Source organism: Halichoeres trimaculatus, unplaced genomic scaffold, assembly GCF_033239565.1.
Source record: "Halichoeres trimaculatus isolate MK-OKI-2021-1 unplaced genomic scaffold, fHalTri1.1 fHalTri1_scaffold_7, whole genome shotgun sequence".
Lineage (NCBI taxonomy): Eukaryota > Metazoa > Chordata > Actinopteri > Labriformes > Labridae > Halichoeres > Halichoeres trimaculatus.
Genome location: NW_027437185.1, coordinates 22677081 through 22698107, shown reverse-complemented (window position 1 = coordinate 22698107; position 21027 = coordinate 22677081). Strand labels below are relative to the sequence as shown.

Here is a 21027-nt window from a genome sequence, read left to right as displayed (position 1 = left end):
CTTAGAATAGTCACATATGCATGCTCTCTTATCACCAGTATTGAAGTTTAAAATATTGTCTGCTTTATTTCTCTTAAATTCCAGGTGACCAGATTGTGGGCGCTACTGTCTACTTTGACAACATGAGCTCAGAAGAAACAGCTGAGCTACTGAAGACATTGAATCGTCATAGGGTGGGACTAAAACTACAAAACAGAGACAAATCACCTTGCTGCTCACCCTTGAGTACACCATGTCGTTCACCAATGGGCACGCTGACATGGGAAGGAAAGACACGCTTTGGGGGCTCAAGTCCAGATATCATCTTGGTAACTTAACATTGTCCTTAACTTTAAAATCACTGGTTTGATGCTGGTTAACTTTTGGAAATATGGGTATCCTAATATTTCCACATATATTCCTGTCTGTTTCTCCTACCTACAGGGTGGAGATGATGAAGACTACAAGAGAATTTACACAAAAAAGATTAAACCAAGGCTGAAGTCTGAGGATCTTGCAGAAGGTGTAGATGTTCGCACAGAGCGTCATAGCAGCACAAGCAGTGACGGCAGCACAATTACCACCGTGACACGTCGCATCACCACTTACACTGTAGATATGCCAAGTGGCATAAGTGAGCAACTTGAACTTTCCAGCCCAGAGTTAAAGGGGCTAAGACTTGAATCTGGCAATGGCTCTCCTCGAATCAGAATCTCTCAAGACAGTTCTTCAGGTAAAGTGGAAGGGGAAGGGGGTGTTTTTGAGTCAAGTGATGTCTCTTACCCTGAGAAAACAGCAAGCTGTGTAGAGACACACAGCATCAGTGGGGGGGTTAAGATAACATCAATAACAAGAGAAGTGGAAAGACAAAAAGGGGCAGGTATCAGATACAAAGGACCCAACTTTGGGGTAGAAGAAAGTAAAGGCCAAGGAGACTTTGAGGTCTCAAGAGGAAATGGAGAGAAAGGTGATGGAATGATTCTTGTGAAAGGGACAAGCATGACACTTGATAGCAGGTCAAACGCTGGTAGTGGCCAGGCGGGAGTGAGGGGAGGTGGAGATGTTCACTCAGTTGATGCAAATGGGGGATCTGTCACTATGGTCATACCAGAAAAACGCTTGCAGATTTCCCCGGACAAAGATCAGACCAAAGGTATAGATGAGAGGACAAAGGTCAAAATATCTGAAATTACCATCACACATCCAAGGGCAAAAGAATCAGAAAACGATCAGAATGTTACACTTGGTGGGGGCTTAAAAGGAATGGACACTGATATAAGAGGTGGCAAAAAAGGGGGTACAGTGATAACAGTGGGCAAAGTAACCTCGGGTTATTCCTCTACCCCAGGCAACATTTCAGTTGGCAATGTGGATGGTAACCTTACTGGTTCAAAGTCAAGAGGTGAGGTTAATGTCAACCTGCCAAGAACAGTACAAGAAATCCAATCACCTGGAAAAGACACAGAAGTCTCAAGTAATAAAATGAGGAGCCCTCTGAGTGGAATAGAAAATTCAACAGCCAAGCTCCCTGCAGAAATTGATATTTCAATCAAAAACGACACAGAAAACATTAGGGTCTCTGGAAAAAGTACTGATATGGATGTGTCATTGTCAGAGAAAGATGGGAACACGGTTGTGTCAGTGCCAAAGATTGAGGGAGACATCAAAGCACCGCAAGTTGACATTGAGGGTCCAGATATTGATATCAAGGGTCCGAAAGTTGCATTTAAAACACCAGAAAAAGAGATGCCATCCATTGGCTTTAAAGGAATAAAACTTGGAGATGTAGGAGTTGATGTAAAGCTCCAAAAAAAAGACATTGGATTAGAAGGACCAGAGGTTGAAATTGCAGGACAAGGCGATGACCTCAAAGGACCCACTTTTGAAAAATCCAAAAGTTCAAGGCCCAATATCACAGAGCCAAAGATAGACTTCAATCTGAAAAGCTCCGAGATTCAATGTGATATGGATGCGCCAAAGATTAAAAGAGACATAACAGCACCTCAAGTTGAGATCGAGGGTTCAGGTATCAAGGGTCTCAAAGGTGCAATTGAAATGCCTAAAATAAGCATGCCAACTATTGGCTTCAAAGGAATAAAAACGAAAGGTCCTGATGATGACATAAACATTCCTACAGCAGACATTGAGGTGGAAGGACCAGATGTTGATCTTCAAGTAACAAAGGTTGATATAAAAGGACCTGATGGCAAAATCAAAGGTCCTAGTGTCAAAATGCCCACAACCTCCATACAAGACACAAATTTGAATTTGAGAGGTCCCAAAATCAAAAGTGGTGTGGATGTGTCAATTCCAAACATTGAAGGAGACATAACAGCACCGAAAGTTGACATTGAAGGGCCAGATGTGGCTTTCAAGGCTCCCAAAGGTGGAATTGGACTTCCTAAAGTAAAGGTGCCCCAGTTTGGAGTCAAAGGTCCAAAGGTTGAATGTCCAGATACTGACATTAACCTCCCAAAAGGAGACATTGACATTAAAAGACAGGTGGTTGCCATTAAAGGACCAGACATTGAGACTGGAGGACTTGAGGGAAATATCAAAGGCCCAAGTGTCAAAAGACCTCCGATCTCCATGCCAAAAATATCCATGCCAGACATTGATTTAAATCTGAAAGGTCCAAAAGTTAAAGGGCATGTTGATGTGCAAGCCCCAAAGATTGAAGGAGACATAAAAGCACCTAAAGTTGACATTGAGGGGCCAGATGTTGCTTTCAAGGCTCCCAAAGGTGGAATTGGACTTCCTAAAGTAAAGGTGCCCCAATTTGGATTCAAAGGTCCAGAAGTTGAATGTCCTGATGCTGAAATTATCCTTTCAAGAGCAGACATAAATGTGGAGGGACCAGATGTTAATGTTCCAGGGCCAAAAGTTAACATTGAAGGATCTGATGGAAAAATCAAAGGTCCCAGCTTCAAAAAACCTTCTCTCTCTATTACGAAAATTTCCATGCAAGACGTTGACCTGAGTCTGAGAGGTCCCAAAGCAAAAAGGGATGTTGATGTGCAAGCCCTAAAGCTTGAAGGAGACATAACGGCATCTGAAGTTGACATTGAAGGCCCCGACCTTGGCATCAAAGGTCCCACAGGGGGAATTAAAATGCCTAACATAAAGACGCCATCTTTTGGATTCAAAGGTCCAAACGTTGAATGTCCTGATGCTGACATAACCCTTCCAAAAGGAGGTATTAAGGTTGAAGGACCAGATGTTGATCTTCAGGGAACTGAAGTAGACATTCAAGGACCTGAGGGCAAAATCAAGGCTGGTGGTTTCAAAATACCCACAATTTCAAAGCCAAACATCTCCATGCCAGACATGGACTTTAGTCTGAAAGGACCCAAAATCAAGGGTGATGTTGATGTGTCAGCCCCAAAGATTGAAGGAGACATTACAGCACCTGAAGTTGACATTGAAGGTCCAGACTTTGACATCAAAGGTCACAAAGGAAAAATCAAAATGCCTAAATTAAAGACGCCATCTTTTGGATTCAAAGGTCCAAAAGTTGAATGTCCTGATGCTGACATAACCCTTCCAAAAGGAGATATTAAGGTTGAAGGACCAGATGTTGATCTTCAGGGAACTGAAGTAGACATTCAAGGACCTGAGGGCAAAATCAAGGCTGGTGGTTTCAAAATGCCCACAGTTTCCATGCCAAAACTCTCAATGCCAGACATTGACCTGAATCTGAGAGGACCCAAAGTCAAGGGTGATGCGGATGTGGATGTGTCAGTTCCAGAGGTTGAAGGGGATTTAACAGGGCCAAAGTTGGACATCAAAGTACCTAAAGTTGACATTGAGAGCCAAAGTGGAAAATTTCAAGGACCCAGTCTCCACATGCCTGAAATATCTGGGCCAAAAATATCCATGCCGGATGTTGATTTCAAATTTGGTGGACCTAAAATCAAGGGTGATGTCGATGTGTCAGCCCCAAAGATTGAAGGAGACATGAACCTACCTAAAGTTGACATTGAAAGTCCAGACCTTGGCATCAAAGGTCCCACAGGGGGAATTAAAATGCCTACAATAAAGATGCCATCTTTTGGATTCAAAGGTCCAACAGTTGAATGTCCTGATGCTGACATAACCCTTCCAAAAGGAGATATTAAGGTTGAAGGACCAGATGTTGATCTTCAGGGAACTGAAGTTGACATTCAAGGACCTGAGGGCAAAATCAAGACTGGTGGTTTCAAAATGCCCACAGTTTCCATGCCAAAACTCTCAATGCCAGACATCGACTTGAATCTGAGAGGACCCAAAGTCAAGGGTGATGTGGATGTGGATGTGTCAGCCCCAAAGGTTGAAGGAGACATTAAATTACCTAAAGTTGACATTGAAGGTCCAGACTTTGACATCAAAGGTCACAAAGGAAAAATCAAAATGCCAAAATTTAAGACGCCATCTTTTGGATTCAAAGGTCCAAACGTTGAATGTCCTGATGCTGACATAAACCTTCCAAAAGGAGATATTAAGGTTGAAGGACCAGATGTTGATCTTCAGGGAACTGAAGTAGACATTCAAGGACCTGAGGGCAAAATCAAGGCTGGTGGTTTCAAAATGCCCACAGTTTCCATGCCAAAACTCTCAATGCCAGACATCGACTTGAATCTGAGAGGACCCAAAGTCAAGGGTGATGTGGATGTGGATGTGTCAGCCCCAAAGATTGAAGGAGACATGACAGTACCTGAAGTTGACATTGAAAGTCCAGACTTTGACATCAAGGGTTCCACAGGAGGAATTAAAATGCCTACAATAAAGATGCCATCTTTTGGATTCAAAGGTCCAAAAGTTGAATGTCCTGATGCTGACATAACCCTTCCAAAAGGAGATATTAAGGTTGAAGGACCAGATGTTGATCTTCAGGGGACTGAAGTAGACATTCAAGGACCTGAGGGCAAAATCAAGGCTGGTGGTTTCAAAATGCCCACTATTTCAAAGCCAAACATCTCCATGCCAGACATGGACTTTAGTCTGAAAGGACCCAAAATCAAGGGTGATGTGGATGTGTCAGCCCCAAAGATTGAAGGAGACATGAACTTACCTAAAGTTGACATTGAAGGTCCAGACTTTGACATCAAAGGTCACAAAGGAAAAATCAAAATGCCAAAATTAAAGACGCCATCTTTTGGATTCAAAGGTCCAACAGTTGAATGTCCTGATGCTGATATAACCCTTCCAAAAGGAAATATTAAGGTTGAAGGACCAGATGTTGATCTTCAGGGAACTGAAGTTGACATTCAAGGACCTGAGGGCAAAATCAAGGCTGGTGGTTTCAAAATGCCCACAGTTTCCATGCCAAAACTCTCAATGCCAGACATTGACTTGAATCTGAGAGGACCCAAAGTCAAGGGTGATGTGGATGTGGATGTGGATGTGTCAGCCCCAAAGATTGAAGGAGACATTACAGCACCTGAAGTTGACATTGAAAGGCCAGACTTTGACATCAAAGGTTCCACAGGGGGAATTAAAATGCCTAAAATAAAGATGCCATCTTTTGGATTCAAAGGTCCTAACGTGGAATGTCCTGATGCAGACATAAACCTTCCAAAAGGAGATATTAAGGTTGAAGGACCAGATGTTGATCTTCAGGGAACTGAAGTTGACATTCAAGGACCTGAGGGCAAAATCAAGGCTGGTGGTTTCAAAATGCCCACAATTTCAAAGCCAAACATCTCCATGCCAGACATGGACTTTAGTCTGAAAGGACCCAAATTCAAGGGTGATGTGGATGTGTCAGCCCCGAAGATTGAAGGAGACATAAAAGCACCTGACGTTGACATTGAAGGCCCAGACTTTGACATCAAAGGTCACAAAGGAAAAATCAAAATGCCTAAATTAAAGACGCCATCTTTTGGATTCAAAGGTCCAAAAGTTGAATGTCCTGATGCTGATATAACCCTTCCAAAAGGAGATATTAAGGTTGAAGGACCAGATGTTGATCTTCAGGGAACTGAAGTTGACATCCAAGGACCTGAGGGCAAAATCAAGGCTGGTGGTTTCAAAATGCCCACAGTTTCCATGCCAAAACTCTCAATGCCAGACATCGACTTGAATCTGAGAGGACCCAAAGTCAAGGGTGATGTGGATGTGTCAGCCCCAAAGGTTGAAGGAGACATAACAGCACCTGAAGTTGACATTGAAAGGCCAGACTTTGACATCAAAGGTTCCAAAGGGGGAATTAAAATGCCTACAATAAAGATGCCATCTTTTGGATTCAAAGGTCCAACAGTTGAATGTCCTGATGCTGACATAACCCTTCCAAAAGGAGATATTAAGGTTGAAGGACCAGATGTTGATCTTCAGGGAACTGAAGTTGACATTCAAGGACCTGAGGGCAAAATCAAGACTGGTGGTTTCAAAATGCCCACAATTTCAAAGCCAAACATCTCCATGCCGGACATGGACTTTAGTCTGAAAGGACCCAAAATCAAGGGTGATGTTGATATGTCAGCCCCAAAGATTGAAGGAGACATTACAGCACCTGAAGTTGACATTGAAGGTCAAGACTTTGACATCAAAGGTCACAAAGGAAAAATCAAAATGCCAAAATTTAAGACGCCATCTTTTGGATTCAAAGGTCCAAAAGTTGAATGTCCTGATGCTGACATTACCCTTCCAAAAGGAGATATTGAGGTTGAAGGACCAGATGTTGATCTTCAGGGAACTGAAGTTGACATTCAAGGACCTGAGGGCAAAATCAAGGCTGGTCGTTTCAAAATGCCCACAATTTCCATGCCAAAACTCTCAATGCCAGACATTGATTTGAATCTGAGAGGACCCAAAGTCAAGGGTGATATGGATGTGGATGTGTCAGCCCCAAAGATTGAAGGAGACATAACAGCACCTGAAGTTGACATCGAAAGGCCAGACTTTGACATCAAAGGTTCCACAGGGGGAATTAAAATGCCTAAAATAAAGATGCCATCTTTTGGATTCAAAGGTCCAACAGTTGAATGTCCTGATGCTGACATAACCCTTCCAAAAGGAGATATTAAGGTTGAAGGACCAGATGTTGATCTTCAGGGAACTGAAGTTGACATTCAAGGACCTGAGGGCAAAATCAAGACTGGTGGTTTCAAAATGCCCACAATTTCAAAGCCAAACATCTCCATGCCAGACATGGACTTTAGTCTGAAAGGACCCAAAATCAAGAGTGATGTTGATGTGTCAGCCCCAAAGATTGAAGGAGACATGAACTTACCAAAAGTTGACATTGAAGGTCCAGACTTTGACATCAAAGGTCACAAAGGAAAAATCAAAATGCCAAAATTAAAGACGCCATCTTTTGGATTCAAAGGTCCAAAAGTTGAATTTCCTGATGCTGATATAACCCTTCCAAAAGGAGATATTGAGGTTGAAGGACCAGATGTTGATCTTCAGGGAACTGAAGTAGACATTCAAGGACCTGAGTGCAAAATCAAGGCTGGTGGTTTCAAAATGCCCACAGTTTCCGTGCCAAAACTCTCAATGCCAGACATCGATTTGAATCTGAGAGGACCCAAAGTCAAGGGTGATGTGGATGTGGATGTGTCAGCCCCAAAGATTGAAGGAGACATAACAGCACCTGAAGTTGACATTGGAAGGCCAGACTTTGACATCAAAGGTTCCACAGGGGGAATTAAAATGCCTAAAATAAAGATGCCATCTTTTGGATTCAAAGGTCCTAACGTTGAATGTCCTGATGCAGACATAAACCTTCCAAAAGGAGATATTAAGGTTGAAGGACCAGATGTTGATCTTCAGGGAACTAAAGTTGACATCCAAGGACCTGAGGGCAAAATCAAGACTGGTGGTTTCAAAATGCCCACAATTTCAAAGCCAAACATCTCCATGCCAGACATGGACTTTAGTCTGAAAGGACCCAAAATCAAGGGTGATGTTGATGTGTCAGCCCCACAGATTGAAGGAGACATGAACTTACCTAAAGTTGACATTGAAAGGCCAGACTTTGACATCAAAGGTTTCAAAGGGGGAATTAAAATGCCAAAATTAAAGACGCCATCTTTTGGATTCAAAGGTCCAAACGTTGAGTGTCCTGATGCTCACATAACCCTTCCAAAAGGAGATATTAAGGTTGAAGGACCAGATGTTGATCTTCAGGGAACTGAAGTTGACATTCAAGGACCTGAGGGCAAAATCAAGGCTGGTGGTTTCAAAATGCCCACAGTTTCCATGCCAAAACTCTCAATGCCAGACATTGACTTGAATCTGAGAGGACCCAAAGTCAAGGGTGATGTGGATGTGGATGTGTCAGCCCCAAAGATTGAAGGAGACATTACAGCACCTGAAGTTGACATTGAAAGTCCAGACTTTGACATCAAAGGTTCCACAGGGGGAATTAAAATGCCAAAATTAAAGATGCCATCTTTTGGATTCAAAGGTCCAAACATTGAATGTCCTAATGCTGACATAACCCTTCCAAAAGGAAATATTAAGGTTGAAGGGCCAGATGTTGATCTTCAGGGAACTGAAGTTGACATTCAAGGACCTGAGGGCAAAATCAAGGCTGGTGGTTTCAAAATGCCCACAATTTCAAAGCCAAACATCTCCATGCCAGACATGGACTTTAGTCTGAAAGGACCCAAAGTCAAGGGTGATGTGGATTTGTCAGCCCCAAAGATTGAAGGAGACATGAACTTACCTAATGTTGACATTGAAGGTCCAGACTTTGACATCAAAGGTCACAAAGGAAAAATCAAAATGCCTAAATTTAAGACGCCATCTTTTGGATTCAAAGGTCCAAACGTTGAATGTCCTGATGCTGACATAACCCTTCCAAAAGGAAATATTAAGGTTGAAGGACCAGATGTTGATCTTCAGGGAACTGAAGTTGACATTCAAGGACCTGAGGGCAAAATCAAGGCTGGTGGTTTCAAAATGCCCACAGTTTCCATGCCAAAACTCTCAATGCCAGACATCGACCTGAATCTGAGAGGACCCAAAGTCAAGGGTGATGCGGATGTGGATGTGTCAGTTCCAAAGGTTGAAGGGGATTTAACAGGGCCAAAGTTGGACATCAAAGGACCTAAAGTTGACATTGAGAGCCCAAGTGGAAAATTTCAAGGACCCAGTCTCCACATGCCTGAAATATCTGGGCCAAAAATATCCATGCCGGATGTTGATTTCAAATTTGGTGGACCTAAAATCAAGGGTGATGTCGATGTGTCAGCCCCAAAGATTGAAGGAGACATGAACCTACCTAAAGTTGACATTGAAGGTCCAGACTTTGACATCAAAGGTCCCACAGGGGGGATAAAAATGCCTAAAATAAAGATGCCATCTTTTGGATTCCAAGGTCCAAAAGTTGAATGTCCTGATGCTGACATAAGCCTTCCGAAAGCAGACATTGACTTTGGAGGACCAAATGTTGATCTTCAAGGACCAGGAGCAAATATTGAATTTGAAAGACATGATGGCAAAATCAAAGGCCCCAATGTCAAAGTTCCGACAATCTCTATGCCTAAAATATCAATACCAGATATTGATTTGAATTTGAGAGGTCCCAAAGTTAAAGGTGATGTAGACTTTGAGAGCCCAAGTGGAAAAATTAAAGAACCCCGAATCACCGCCCCAAAAATCCCAGAGCCCAACATCTCAATGCCAGATGTTGACATTAAACTGAAGGGACTTAAACTCAGAGGTGAAAGTAAAGACACTGCTAAGATTCCAAAAGCTTCACTTAGCAGACCAGATGTTGACATTGATGCCCCAGAGATAAGCTCAAAGAAACCAAAATTCAAACTGCCTAAATTTGGATTTGAGAGCCCAAAGATAACAGTTGCTGACACTGACCTAAAAATAAAAAAAGGTGATGCAAATTTCAAAGGAAAAGCTGGAGGACCAAAAATGCCGAATGTTGACTTGGACATGACTGGTCAAAAGACCAAGGGAACAAAGTTTAAGATGCCAAGGTTTGGTTTTAAATCTCCAAAGGCTGAATTGCCAGAAGTAGATGTAAATGTACCAAAAGCTGATATAAATATACAGACCCCAGATTTAGACATTAAAGGAGCAAAAGTTGACATTGAAGGTCCAGATGGAAAAAGCAAAGGCCCAAAATTCAAGATGCCAAAATTTTCAGGGCCATCAGTTTCAATGCCGGATGTGGATTTGAATCTGAGAGGACCCAAAGTCAAAGGTGATGTGGATGTGGATGTGTCAGTTCCAAAGGTTGAAAGTGATATAAAAGGGCCAAAGTTGGACATTAAAGGACCTAAAGTTGACATTGAGAGCCCAGGTGGAAAATTTCAAGTACCCGGTCTCCACATGCCTGAAATATCTGGGCCAAAAATATCCATGCCAGATGTTGATTTCAAATTTGGTGGACCCAAAATCAAGGGTGATGTGGATGTGTCAGCCCCAAAGATTAAAGGAGACATAACAGCACCTGAAGTTGACATTGAAAGGCCAGACTTTGACATCAAAGGTTCCACAGGGGGAATTAAAATGCCTAAAATAAAGATGCCATCTTTTGGATTCAAAGGTCCAAACCTTGAATGTCCTGATGCTGACATAACCCTTCCAAAAGGAGATATTAAGGTTGAAGGACCAGATGTTGCTCTTCAGGGAACTGAAATTGACATTCAAGGACCTGAGGGCAAAATCAAGGCTGGTGGTTTCAAAATGCCCACAGTGACCATGCCAAAACTCTCAATGCCAGACATCGACTTGAATCTGAGAGGACCCTCAGTCAAGGGTGATGTGGATGTGGATTTGTCAGCCCCAAAGATTGAAGGAGACATTCCAGCACCTGAAGTTGACATTGAAAGTCCAGACTCTGACATCAAAGGTTCCACAGGGGGGATTAAAATGCCTAAAATAAAGATGCCATCTTTTGGATTCAAAGGTCCAAACGTTGAATGTCCTGATGCTGACATAACCCTTCCAAAAGGAGGTATCAAGGTTGAAGGACCAGATGTTGATCTTCAGGGAACTGAAGTTGACATTCAAGGACCTGAGGGCAAAATCAAGGCTGGTGGTTTCAAAATGCCCACAATTTCAAAGCCAAACATCTCCATGCCAGACATAGACTTTAGTCTGAAAGGACCCAAATTCAAGGGTGATGTTGATGTGTCAGCCCCAAAGATTGAAGGAGACATGAACATACCTAAGGTTGACATTGAAGGTCCAGACTTTGACATCAAAGGTCCCACGGGGGGAATTAAAATCCCAAAATTAAAGATGCCATCTTTTGGATTCAAAGGTCCAAACATTGAATGTCCTGATGCTGACATAACCCTTCCAAAAGGAAATATTAAGGTTGAAGGACCAGATGTTGATCTTCAGGGAACTGAAGTTGACATTCAAGGACCTGAGGGCAAAATCAAGGCTGGGGGTTTCAAAATGCCCACAGTTTCTATGCCAAAACTCTCAATGCCAGATATCGACTTGAATCTGAGAGGACCCAAAGTCAAGGGTGATATGGATGTGGATGTGTCAGCCCCAAAGATTGAAGGAGACATTACAGCACCTGAAGTTGACATTGAAAGTCCAGACTTTGAAATCAAAGGTCCCACAGGTGGAATCAAAATGCCTAAATTAAGGATGCCATCTTTTGGATTCAAAGGTCCAACAGTTGAATGTCCTGATGCTGACATAACCCTTCCAAAAGGTGGTATCAAGGTTGAAGGACCAGATGTTGATCTTCAGGGAACTGAAATAGACATTCAGGGACCTGAGGGCAAAATCAAGGCTGGTGGTTTCAAAATGCCCACAATTTCAAAGCCAAACATCTCCATGCCAGACATGGACTTTAGTCTGAAAGGACCCAAAATCAAGGGTGATGTGGATATGTCAGCCCCAAAGATTGGAGGAGACATGAACTTACCAAAAGTTGACATTGAAGACCCAGACTTTGAAATCAAAGGTCACAAAGGAAAAATCAAAATGCCAAAATTTAAGACGCCATCTTTTGGATTCAAAGGTCCTACAATTGAATGTCCTGATGCTGACATAACCCTTCCAAAAGGAGATATTAAGGTTGAAGGACCAGATGTTGATCTTCAGGGAACTGAAGTTGACATTCAAGGACCTGAGGGCAAAATCAAGGCTGGTGGTTTCAAAATGCCCACAATTTCAAAGCCAAACATCTCCATGCCAGACATGGACTTTAGTCTGAAAGGACCCAAAATCAAGGGTGATGTGGATGTGTCAGCCCCAAAGATTGAAGGAAACATGAACTTACCTAAAGTTGACATTGAAGGTCCAGACTTTGACATCAAAGGTCCCACAGGGGGAATTAAAATGCCTAAATTAAAGATGCCATCCTTTGGATTCAAAGGTCCAACAGTTGAATGTCCTGATGCTGACATAACCCTTCCAAAAGGAGGTATCAAGGTTGAAGGACCAGATGTTGATCTTCAGGGAACTGAAGTTGACATTCAAGGACCTGAGGGCAAAATCAAGGCTGGTGGTTTCAAAATGCCCACAATTTCAAAGCCAAACATCTCCATGCCAGACATGGACTTTAGTCTGAAAGGACCCAAAATCAAGGGTGATGTGGATGTGTCAGCCCCAAAGATTGAAGGAGACATGAACTTACCTGAAGTTGACATTGAAGGCCCAGACTTTGACATAAAAGGTCACAAAGGAAAAATCAAAATGCCTAAATTAAAGACGCCATCTTTTGGATTCAAAGGTCCAAACGTTGAATGTCCTGATGCTGACATAACCCTTCCAAAAGGAAATATAAAGGTTGAAGGACCAGATGTTGATCTTCAGGGAACTGAAGTAGACATTCAAGGACCTGAGGGCAAAATCAAGGCTGGTGGTTTCAAAATGCCCTCAGTTTCCATGCCAAAACTCTCAATGCCAGACATCAACTTGAATCTGAGAGGACCCAAAGTCAAGGGTGATGTGGATGTGGATGTGTCAGCCCCAAAGATTGAAGGAGACATGAATTTACCTAAAGTTGACATTGAAAGTCCAGACTTTGACATCAAAGGTTCCACAGGGGGAATTAAAATGCCAAAATTAAAGATGCCATCCTTTGGATTCAAAGGTCCAACAGTTGAATGTCCTGATGCTGACATAACCCTTCCAAAAGGAGGTATCAAGGTTGAAGGACCAGATGTTGATCTTCAGGGAACTGAAGTTGACATTCAAGGACCTGAGGGCAAAATCAAGGCTGGTGGTTTCAAAATGCCCTCAGTTTCCATGCCAAAACTCTCAATGCCAGACATCAACTTGAATCTGAGAGGACCCAAAGTCAAGGGTGATGTGGATGTGGATGTGTCAGCCCCAAAGATTGAAGGAGACATGAATTTACCTAAAGTTGACATTGAAAGTCCAGACTTTGACATCAAAGGTTCCACAGGGGGAATTAAAATGCCAAAATTAAAGATGCCATCCTTTGGATTCAAAGGTCCAACAGTTGAATGTCCTGATGCTGACATAACCCTTCCAAAAGGAGGTATCAAGGTTGAAGGACCAGATGTTGATCTTCAGGGAACTGAAGTTGACATTCAAGGACCTGAGGGCAAAATCAAGGCTGGCGGTTTCAAAATGCCCACAATTTCAAAGCCAAAAATCTCCATGCCAGACATGGACTTTAGTCTGAAAGGACCCAAAGTCAAGGGTGATGTTGATATGTCAGCCCCAAAGATTGAAGGAGACATGAACTTACCTAAAGTTGACATTGAAGGTCCAGACTTTGACATCAAAGGTCCCAAAGGGGGAATTAAAATGCCAAAATTAAAGATGCCATCTTTTGGATTCAAAGGTCCAAACGTTGAGTGTCCTGATGCTGACATAACCCTTCCAAAAGGAGGTATCAAGGTTGAAGGACCAGATGTTGATCTTCAGGGAACTGAAGTTGACATTCAAGGACCTGAGGGCAAAATCAAGGCTGGTGGTTTCAAAATGCCCACAATTTCAAAGCCAAACATCTCCATGCCAGACATGGACTTTAGTCTGAAAGGACCCAAAATCAAGGGTGATGTGGATGTGTCAGCCCCAAAGATTGAAGGAGACATGAACTTACCTAAAGTTGACATTGAAGGTCCAGACTTTGACATCAAAGGTCCCACAGGGGGAATTAAAATGCCTAAATTAAAGATGCCATCCTTTGGATTTAAAGGTCCAACAGTTGAATGTCCTGATGCTGACATAACCCTTCCAAAAGGAGGTATCAAGGTTGAAGGACCAGATGTTGATCTTCAGGGAACTGAAGTTGACATTCAAGGACCTGAGGGCAAAATCAAGGCTGGCGGTTTCAAAATGCCCACAATTTCAAAGCCAAACATCTCCATGCCAGACATGGACTTGAGTCTGAAAGGACCCAAAATCAAGGGTGATGTGGATGTGTCAGCCCCAAAGATTGAAGGAGACATGAACTTACCTGAAGTTGACATTGAAGGCCCAGACTTTGACATAAAAGGTCACAAAGGAAAAATCAAAATGCCTAAATTAAAGACACCATCTTTTGGATTCAAAGGTCCAAACGTTGAATGTCCTGATGCTGACATAACCCTTCCAAAAGGAAATATTAAGTTTGAAGGACCAGATGTTGATCTTCAGGGAACTGAAGTTGACATTCAAGGACCTGAGGGCAAAATCAAGGCTGGTGGTTTCAAAATGCCCACAGTTTCCATGCCAAAACTCTCAATGCCAGACATCAACTTGAATCTGAGAGGACCCTCAGTCAAGGGTGATGTGGATGTGGATGTGTCAGCCCCAAAGATTGAAGGAGACATGAACTTACCTAAAGTTGACATTGAAGGTCCAGACTTTGACATCAAAGGTCCCACAGGGGGAATTAAAATGCCTAAATTAAAGATGCCATCCTTTGGATTCAAAGGTCCAACAGTTGAATGTCCTGATGCTGACATAACCCTTCCAAAAGGAGGTATCAAGGTTGAAGGACCAGATGTTGATCTTCAGGGAACTGAAGTTGACATTCAAGGACCTGAGGGCAAAATCAAGGCTGGCGGTTTCAAAATGCCCACAATTTCAAAGCCAAACATCTCCATGCCAGACATGGACTTTAGTCTGAAAGGACCCAAAATCAAGGGTGATGTTGATATGTCAGCCCCAAAGATTGAAGGAGACATGAACTTACCTAAAGTTGACATTGAAGGTCCAGACTTTGACATCAAAGGTCCCAAAGGGGGAATTAAAATGCCAAAATTAAAGATGCCATCTTTTGGATTCAAAGGTCCAAACGTTGAGTGTCCTGATGCTGACATAACCCTTCCAAAAGGAGGTATCAAGGTTGAAGGACCAGATGTTGATCTTCAGGGAACTGAAGTAGACATTCAAGGACCTGAGGGCAAAATCAAGGCTGGTCGTTTCAAAATGCCCACAATTTCCATGCCAAAACTCTCAATGCCAGACATCGATTTGAATCTGAGAGGACCCAAAGTCAAGGGTGATGTGGATGTGGATGTGTCAGCCCCAAAGATTGAAGGAGACATAACAGCACCTGAAGTTGACATTGAAAGTCCAGACTTTGACATAAAAGGTCCCACAGGGGGAATTAAAATGCCTAAAATAAAGATGCCATCCTTTGAATTCAAAGGTCCAACAGTTGAATGTCCTGATGCTGACATAACCCTTCCAAAAGGAGGTATCAAGGTTGAAGGACCAGATGTTGATCTTCAGGGAACTGAAGTTGACATTCAAGGACCTGAGGGCAAAATCAAGGCTGGTGGTTTCAAAATGCCCACAATTTCAAAGCCAAACATCTCCATGCCAGACATGGACTTTAGTCTGAAAGGACCCAAAATCAAGGGTGATGTGGATGTGTCAGCCCCAAAGATTGAAGGAGACATGAACTTACCTGAAGTTGACATTGAAGGCCCAGACTTTGACATGAAAGGTCACAAAGGAAAAATCAAAATGCCTAAATTAAAGACACCATCTTTTGGATTCAAAGGTCCAAACGTTGAATGTCCTGATGCTGACATAACCCTTCCAAAAGGAGAAATTAAGGTTGAAGGACCAGATGTTGATCTTCAGGGAACTGAAGTAGACATTCAAGGACCTGAGGGCAAAATCAAGGCTGGGGGTTTCAAAATGCCCACAGTTTCCATTCCAAAACTCTCAATGCCAGACATGGACTTGAATCTGAGAGGACCCAAAGTCAAGGGTGATATTGATGTGGATGTGTCAGTTCCAAAGGTTGAAGGGGATTTTACAGGGCCAACGTTGGACATTAAAGGACCTAAAGTTGACATTGAGAGCCCAAGTGGAAAATTTCAAGGACCCAGGTTCCACATGCCCAACATATCTGGGCCAAAAATTTCCATGCCAGATGTTGATTTCAAATTTGGTGGACCTAAAATCAAGGGTGATGTGGATGTGGATGTGTCAGCCGCAAAGATTGAAGGAGGCATTACAGCACCTGAAGTTGACATTGAAAGTCCAGACTTTGACATCAAAGGTTCCACAGGGGGAATTAAAATGCCAAAATTAAAGATGCCTTCCTTTGGATTCAAAGGTCCAACAGTTGAATGTCCTGATGCTGACATAACCCTTCCAAAAGGAGGTATCAAGGTTGAAGGACCAGATGTTGATCTTCAGGGAACTGAAGTTGACATTCAAGGACCTGAGGGCAAAATCAAGGCTGGTGGTTTCAAAATGCCCACAATTTCAGTGCCAAAACTCTCAATGCCAGACATGGACTTGAATCTGAGGGGACCCAAATTCAAGGGTGATGTGGATTTGTCAGTTCCAAAGGTTGAAAGTGATATAACAGGGCCAAAGTTGGACATTAAAGGACCAAAGGTTGACATTGAGAGCCCAAGTGGAAAATTTCAAGGACCCAGTCTCACCATGCCAAACATATCTGGGCCAAAAATGTCCATGCCTGATATTGATTTTAAATTTGGTGGACCTAAAGTCAAGGGTGATGTGGATGTGTCAGCCCCAAAGATTGAAGGAGGCATTACAGCACCTGAAGTTGACATTGAAAGTCCAGACTTTGACATCAAAGGTTCCACAGGGGGAATTAAAATGCCTAAAATAAAGATGCCATCTTTGGGATTCAAAGGTCCAAAAGTTGAATGTCCTGATGCTGACTTAACCCTTCCAAAAGGAAATATTAAGGTTGAAGGACCAGATGTTGATCTTCAGGGAACGCAAGTAGACATTCAAGGACCTGAGGGCAAAATCAAGGCTGGTGGTTTCAAAATGCCCACAATTTCAAAGCCAAACATTTCCATGCCAGACATGGACTTTAGTCTGAAAGGACCCAAAATCAAGGGTGATGTGGATGTGTCAGCCCCAAAGATTGAAGGAGACATGAACTTACCTAAAGTTGACATTGAAGGTCCAGACTTTGACATCAAAGGTCACAAAGGAAAAATCAAAATGCCTAAATTAAAGACGCCATCTTTTGGATTCAAAGGTCCAACAGTTGAATGTCCTGATGCTGACATAACCCTTCCAAAAGGTGATATTAAGGTTGAAGGACCAGATGTTGATCTTCAGGGAACTGAAGTTGACATTCAAGGACCTGAGGGCAAACTCAAGGGTGTTGGTTTCAAAATGCCCACAATTTCAATGCCAAAAATCTCAATGCCAGACATGGACTTGAATCTGAGAGGACCCAAAATCAAGAGTGATGTGGATGTGGATGTGTCTGTTCCAAAGGTTGAAGGGGATTTAACAGGGCCAAAGTTGGACATCAAAGGACCCAAGGTTGACATCGAGAGCCCGAGTGGAAAATTTCAAGGACCCAGTCTCCACATGCCTGAAATATCTGGGCCAAAAATATCCATGCCAGATGTTGATTTCAAATTTGGTGGATCCAAAATCAAGGGTGATGTGTCAGCCCTGAAGACTGAAGGATACATAACAGCACCAAAGGTTGACATCGAAGGGCCAGACCTTGACCTCACAGGTCCCAAAGTGGGTACTGAAATGCCTGAAATGAAAATTCCGCCATTTGAAGTCCAAGTTCCAAAGTTTTCACATACCACAATCTTTCCTGAGGGTGGGTCAGGCAATCTCAAAGGGGTTTCATTTCCCAAATTTAAAGGCCCTAAGTTTGGAATGAAATCCCCAGATGTTACTTTCTCAACCAATGAAGTAAGTCTAGAGGCCCATGAAAGTGATGTGCATCTAAAGGGAAAGAAGGGAAAATTAAAATTCCCCCAAGGTAAAGGAAAGGCCAAAATACCTGATGTTGATATCATTCCCCCAGAGGCAGAGATAGATCTTGACACACCTCAGTTGCATGTAAAAGGAGGAAAGGGTAAGAGGCCTCTCTTTGGTAAGCTTCATTTTCCAGATGTCGAGTTAGACATCAAATCACCCAAACTGAAAGGAGATGGATCTTTGACAGAGGGTTCAATCTCTTCTGGCATAGACTCTCCATCTGCTAACTTGACCGCTACCTCTTCAAAAGTTAGCTTGGAAGGGCCAGGTGTAAATGTTAAGGCTCCTAACATAAAAGTTCCAAATGTTAAATTTTCTGCTCCTGATACTGATGTTGGTTTAAAAACAAAAGGAAGAGCCACACTATCTGGAGGTTTTAAGGGTCTCCATTTCCCAGATGGTACTGTCACATTTCCCAAAATAAGGGTACCTAAATTTGGTATTATTCAGCCACAGATGGAAGGGCAGACAGGTGGAAATGTTAACTCAGAACTTGAAGCAAGCAGTGATATGAACATACAGTCTCCATCTGTTAGCTTAGTCAGTTCACAGGGCACCGAGATTTCCAGTCCAGAAATAAGGCACAGTGAAGGCAAAGTAAAGGTAAAGATGCCAAAGTTTTTTGGCAAATCAAAAGCAAAGGGCAGCAGTGTAGGTGACCTCCGGGGACCGGAGGACATCTCTAAGGACCTAAGTGTAAACACTGGGGATTTCAATATAGCGCTGGAGGGTGATGCGGGGCTTAGCGCATCATCTAAAAGCAAGTCAGCCTCACTGGATCTATTCAAGAAATCAAGGCATCGATCTTCTTCTCTTAGTGATGAAGAAGGGGTTGCCGGTCGCTCTTCATCCACTCACTTAGAAGCTGCAGGGGGTGACATCTCAATAGATCTCGGAGAAAGCAAGGTTAAGGGAAAGAAAGGCAAGTTGAAGTTTGGCACTTTTGGAGGTTTTGGTTCAAAGTCAAAAGGCTCGTATGAGGTGACACTCGAAGAGGGCGGTGAAGCAAGAGTGGAAGGGAGTGCAGGTGTCTCTCTACCCTCCAAGAAATCTCGATTATCTTCTTCTTCGAGCAGTGACAGTGGTTCAAGAGGCGGTTTCAGGTTCCCAAAACTTGAATTATCTGTTTCCCCAAAGAAATAAATAATTAGGAGGAAAATCGAACTTTTTCATGTATATTCAAATATCCTCTTCTAATTTGAAAAGTTATTTAAATGGCAGTCCTTAAAAACTGAAGGAGGCATTCACAATGTCTCATTCATGTTAACCATGAGTAAGCCTTTCTTGAGTTATATAACCTGAGTGCATGAGATTGTTTAAAATCCTGTCACAATGTAAATAAGATTAATTTGTATTGTAAAATTGAAAATTGCTGTGTTTTGTACATAGTTCAGAGTTATTGAATAAATTCCATCTCACCTTTAATCAATATTTCAATACATTTTCAGTCATACTGGTTTGTTTCCATTCCATCAGTTTAATATTTTAAGAACGGGTGTGGTGCATTTAATTTCAGACATCTATTTCTGAAAAGAGACAGTTGGGCTAGTTCTTTTGAAGGACAATATTAAAACAAGGTGATTTATACGCACGCACACATACATACATGAATACATACATACATACATAGGTAAACTTTTTTTTATGAGTGAAGTTATTTCTTTTTCAAGTTTTTACATTATATGATCTATGCAGAATCATATTTTTAACATAGAGCTGGCCTTTTCATAACACAATATAGGAAAAGGAACATGTACTCAGCTTCACACAATTGCAAAGACAATCACTGTTTTCAAACTATCCACCTTCTCGAGTGGTGTCCGTAGTTTTCATTTTCAGAGATTATCCACTCAAATTCTGTGTCAATTCCAAAAAGAATATGTGTTTGCTCATTTCTTAAAAACATCTTGTTCCCTAATCCTTCCATTGTAATGCTATACTGTTTGCCAATCATCTGTATTGTATGTCCTTAATTTTCTGTCACACTGCCTTTGTACACACTTTCAATAAAGCAAAGTTGTTACCAGTAAGGAGTACTTTTATAATTTTCTAAACATCTCTCACACACAAACACGCATAAATACGACTTTTAGGGTATTGTGTTTTCAAGTGCTTTCTGCTAAAAAAGTAAAATTATCAAAGAGCTGCAAACATTCCTACAGCAATGCTTTTGAGTGCAATGATATGAATTGGCATGTTAAAGGCACAGGTGGGTTCATCAGTGTATTTGATACAAAACAGTAATTGTACCCAAGCCAAGTTATACTATAAACTTAGTTAATTAATGCATCCAGAACTAAAAAATTAAGCGTAGTGTTAGTTCAGGCAGGTCACGACGTCAAGCTCTAACAACATAGCTGTCATGATCGGTGCAGATCAGCTGATGGCTCGGCTGACTCCCGTGTCTGCCTCCTATTGGAAAACTGCTGTTAGAGCAGGCTATTTGAGCTGCTCCTGTCAAACCTACTTCCTGCTTCCTCTGCTGGCACTTCACAACCCACCTCCACCCCAGCGCCTCCTGTTATTTTATTCATGTTTTGCTCTGCTCTGTCTGGGTTTTTATTTTGCTGCTGCGCTCCCTGTTTATGCCGTTCATGATGGCTCATGATAGGCAAGAAGGTGTGCTCTTCCTGCCTCAGGCTTTCCACGCAAGCGCGTGGAAGAGCAGTGAGTCCCAGAACAGAACCATACCGCCAAATGAAAATTGTGCAAGTTAATAAAGTTTATTTTTGACAAAGTGGTCCTGACTGAACTAAATAAAGAGGCAAATAGAAATCAGAAGCACTTTAGATAAATAAAAAACAGGTCTTTTGCAGGACAGTATTGAGGAATAGCCATCAAAAGACTAATCCATTTGAGCAGACTCTAAATCCGTCATTTGTAGTTTTAGATTAAGTTTGATTCTAAAATGCAGCTGGGAGAAAGGCCATGAATAAGCAA

At 42.2% G+C, this 21027-nt stretch overlaps 1 protein-coding gene across 2 annotated transcripts in view; it reads left to right on the top strand.

Annotated features, from left to right (window-relative positions):
* Positions 1-20107, top strand: part of ahnak (AHNAK nucleoprotein) — a 31557-nt gene extending 11450 nt beyond the window's left edge. Inside the window, exons 5-8 of one of the 2 annotated variants that reach the window (XM_074674388.1) lie at positions 85-308; positions 424-12211; positions 12569-13569; positions 13921-20107. In XM_074674388.1, coding sequence (XP_074530489.1) covers positions 85-308; positions 424-12211; positions 12569-13569; positions 13921-19230 — 18323 coding nt within the window. In that variant the 3' untranslated portion in view covers positions 19231-20107. Of the gene's footprint in view, positions 1-84; positions 309-423; positions 12212-12568 lie in introns of both variants that reach the window. The other variant, XM_074674387.1, reaches the window with a different exon arrangement.
* The last annotated feature ends 920 nt before the right edge of the window (positions 20108-21027 follow it).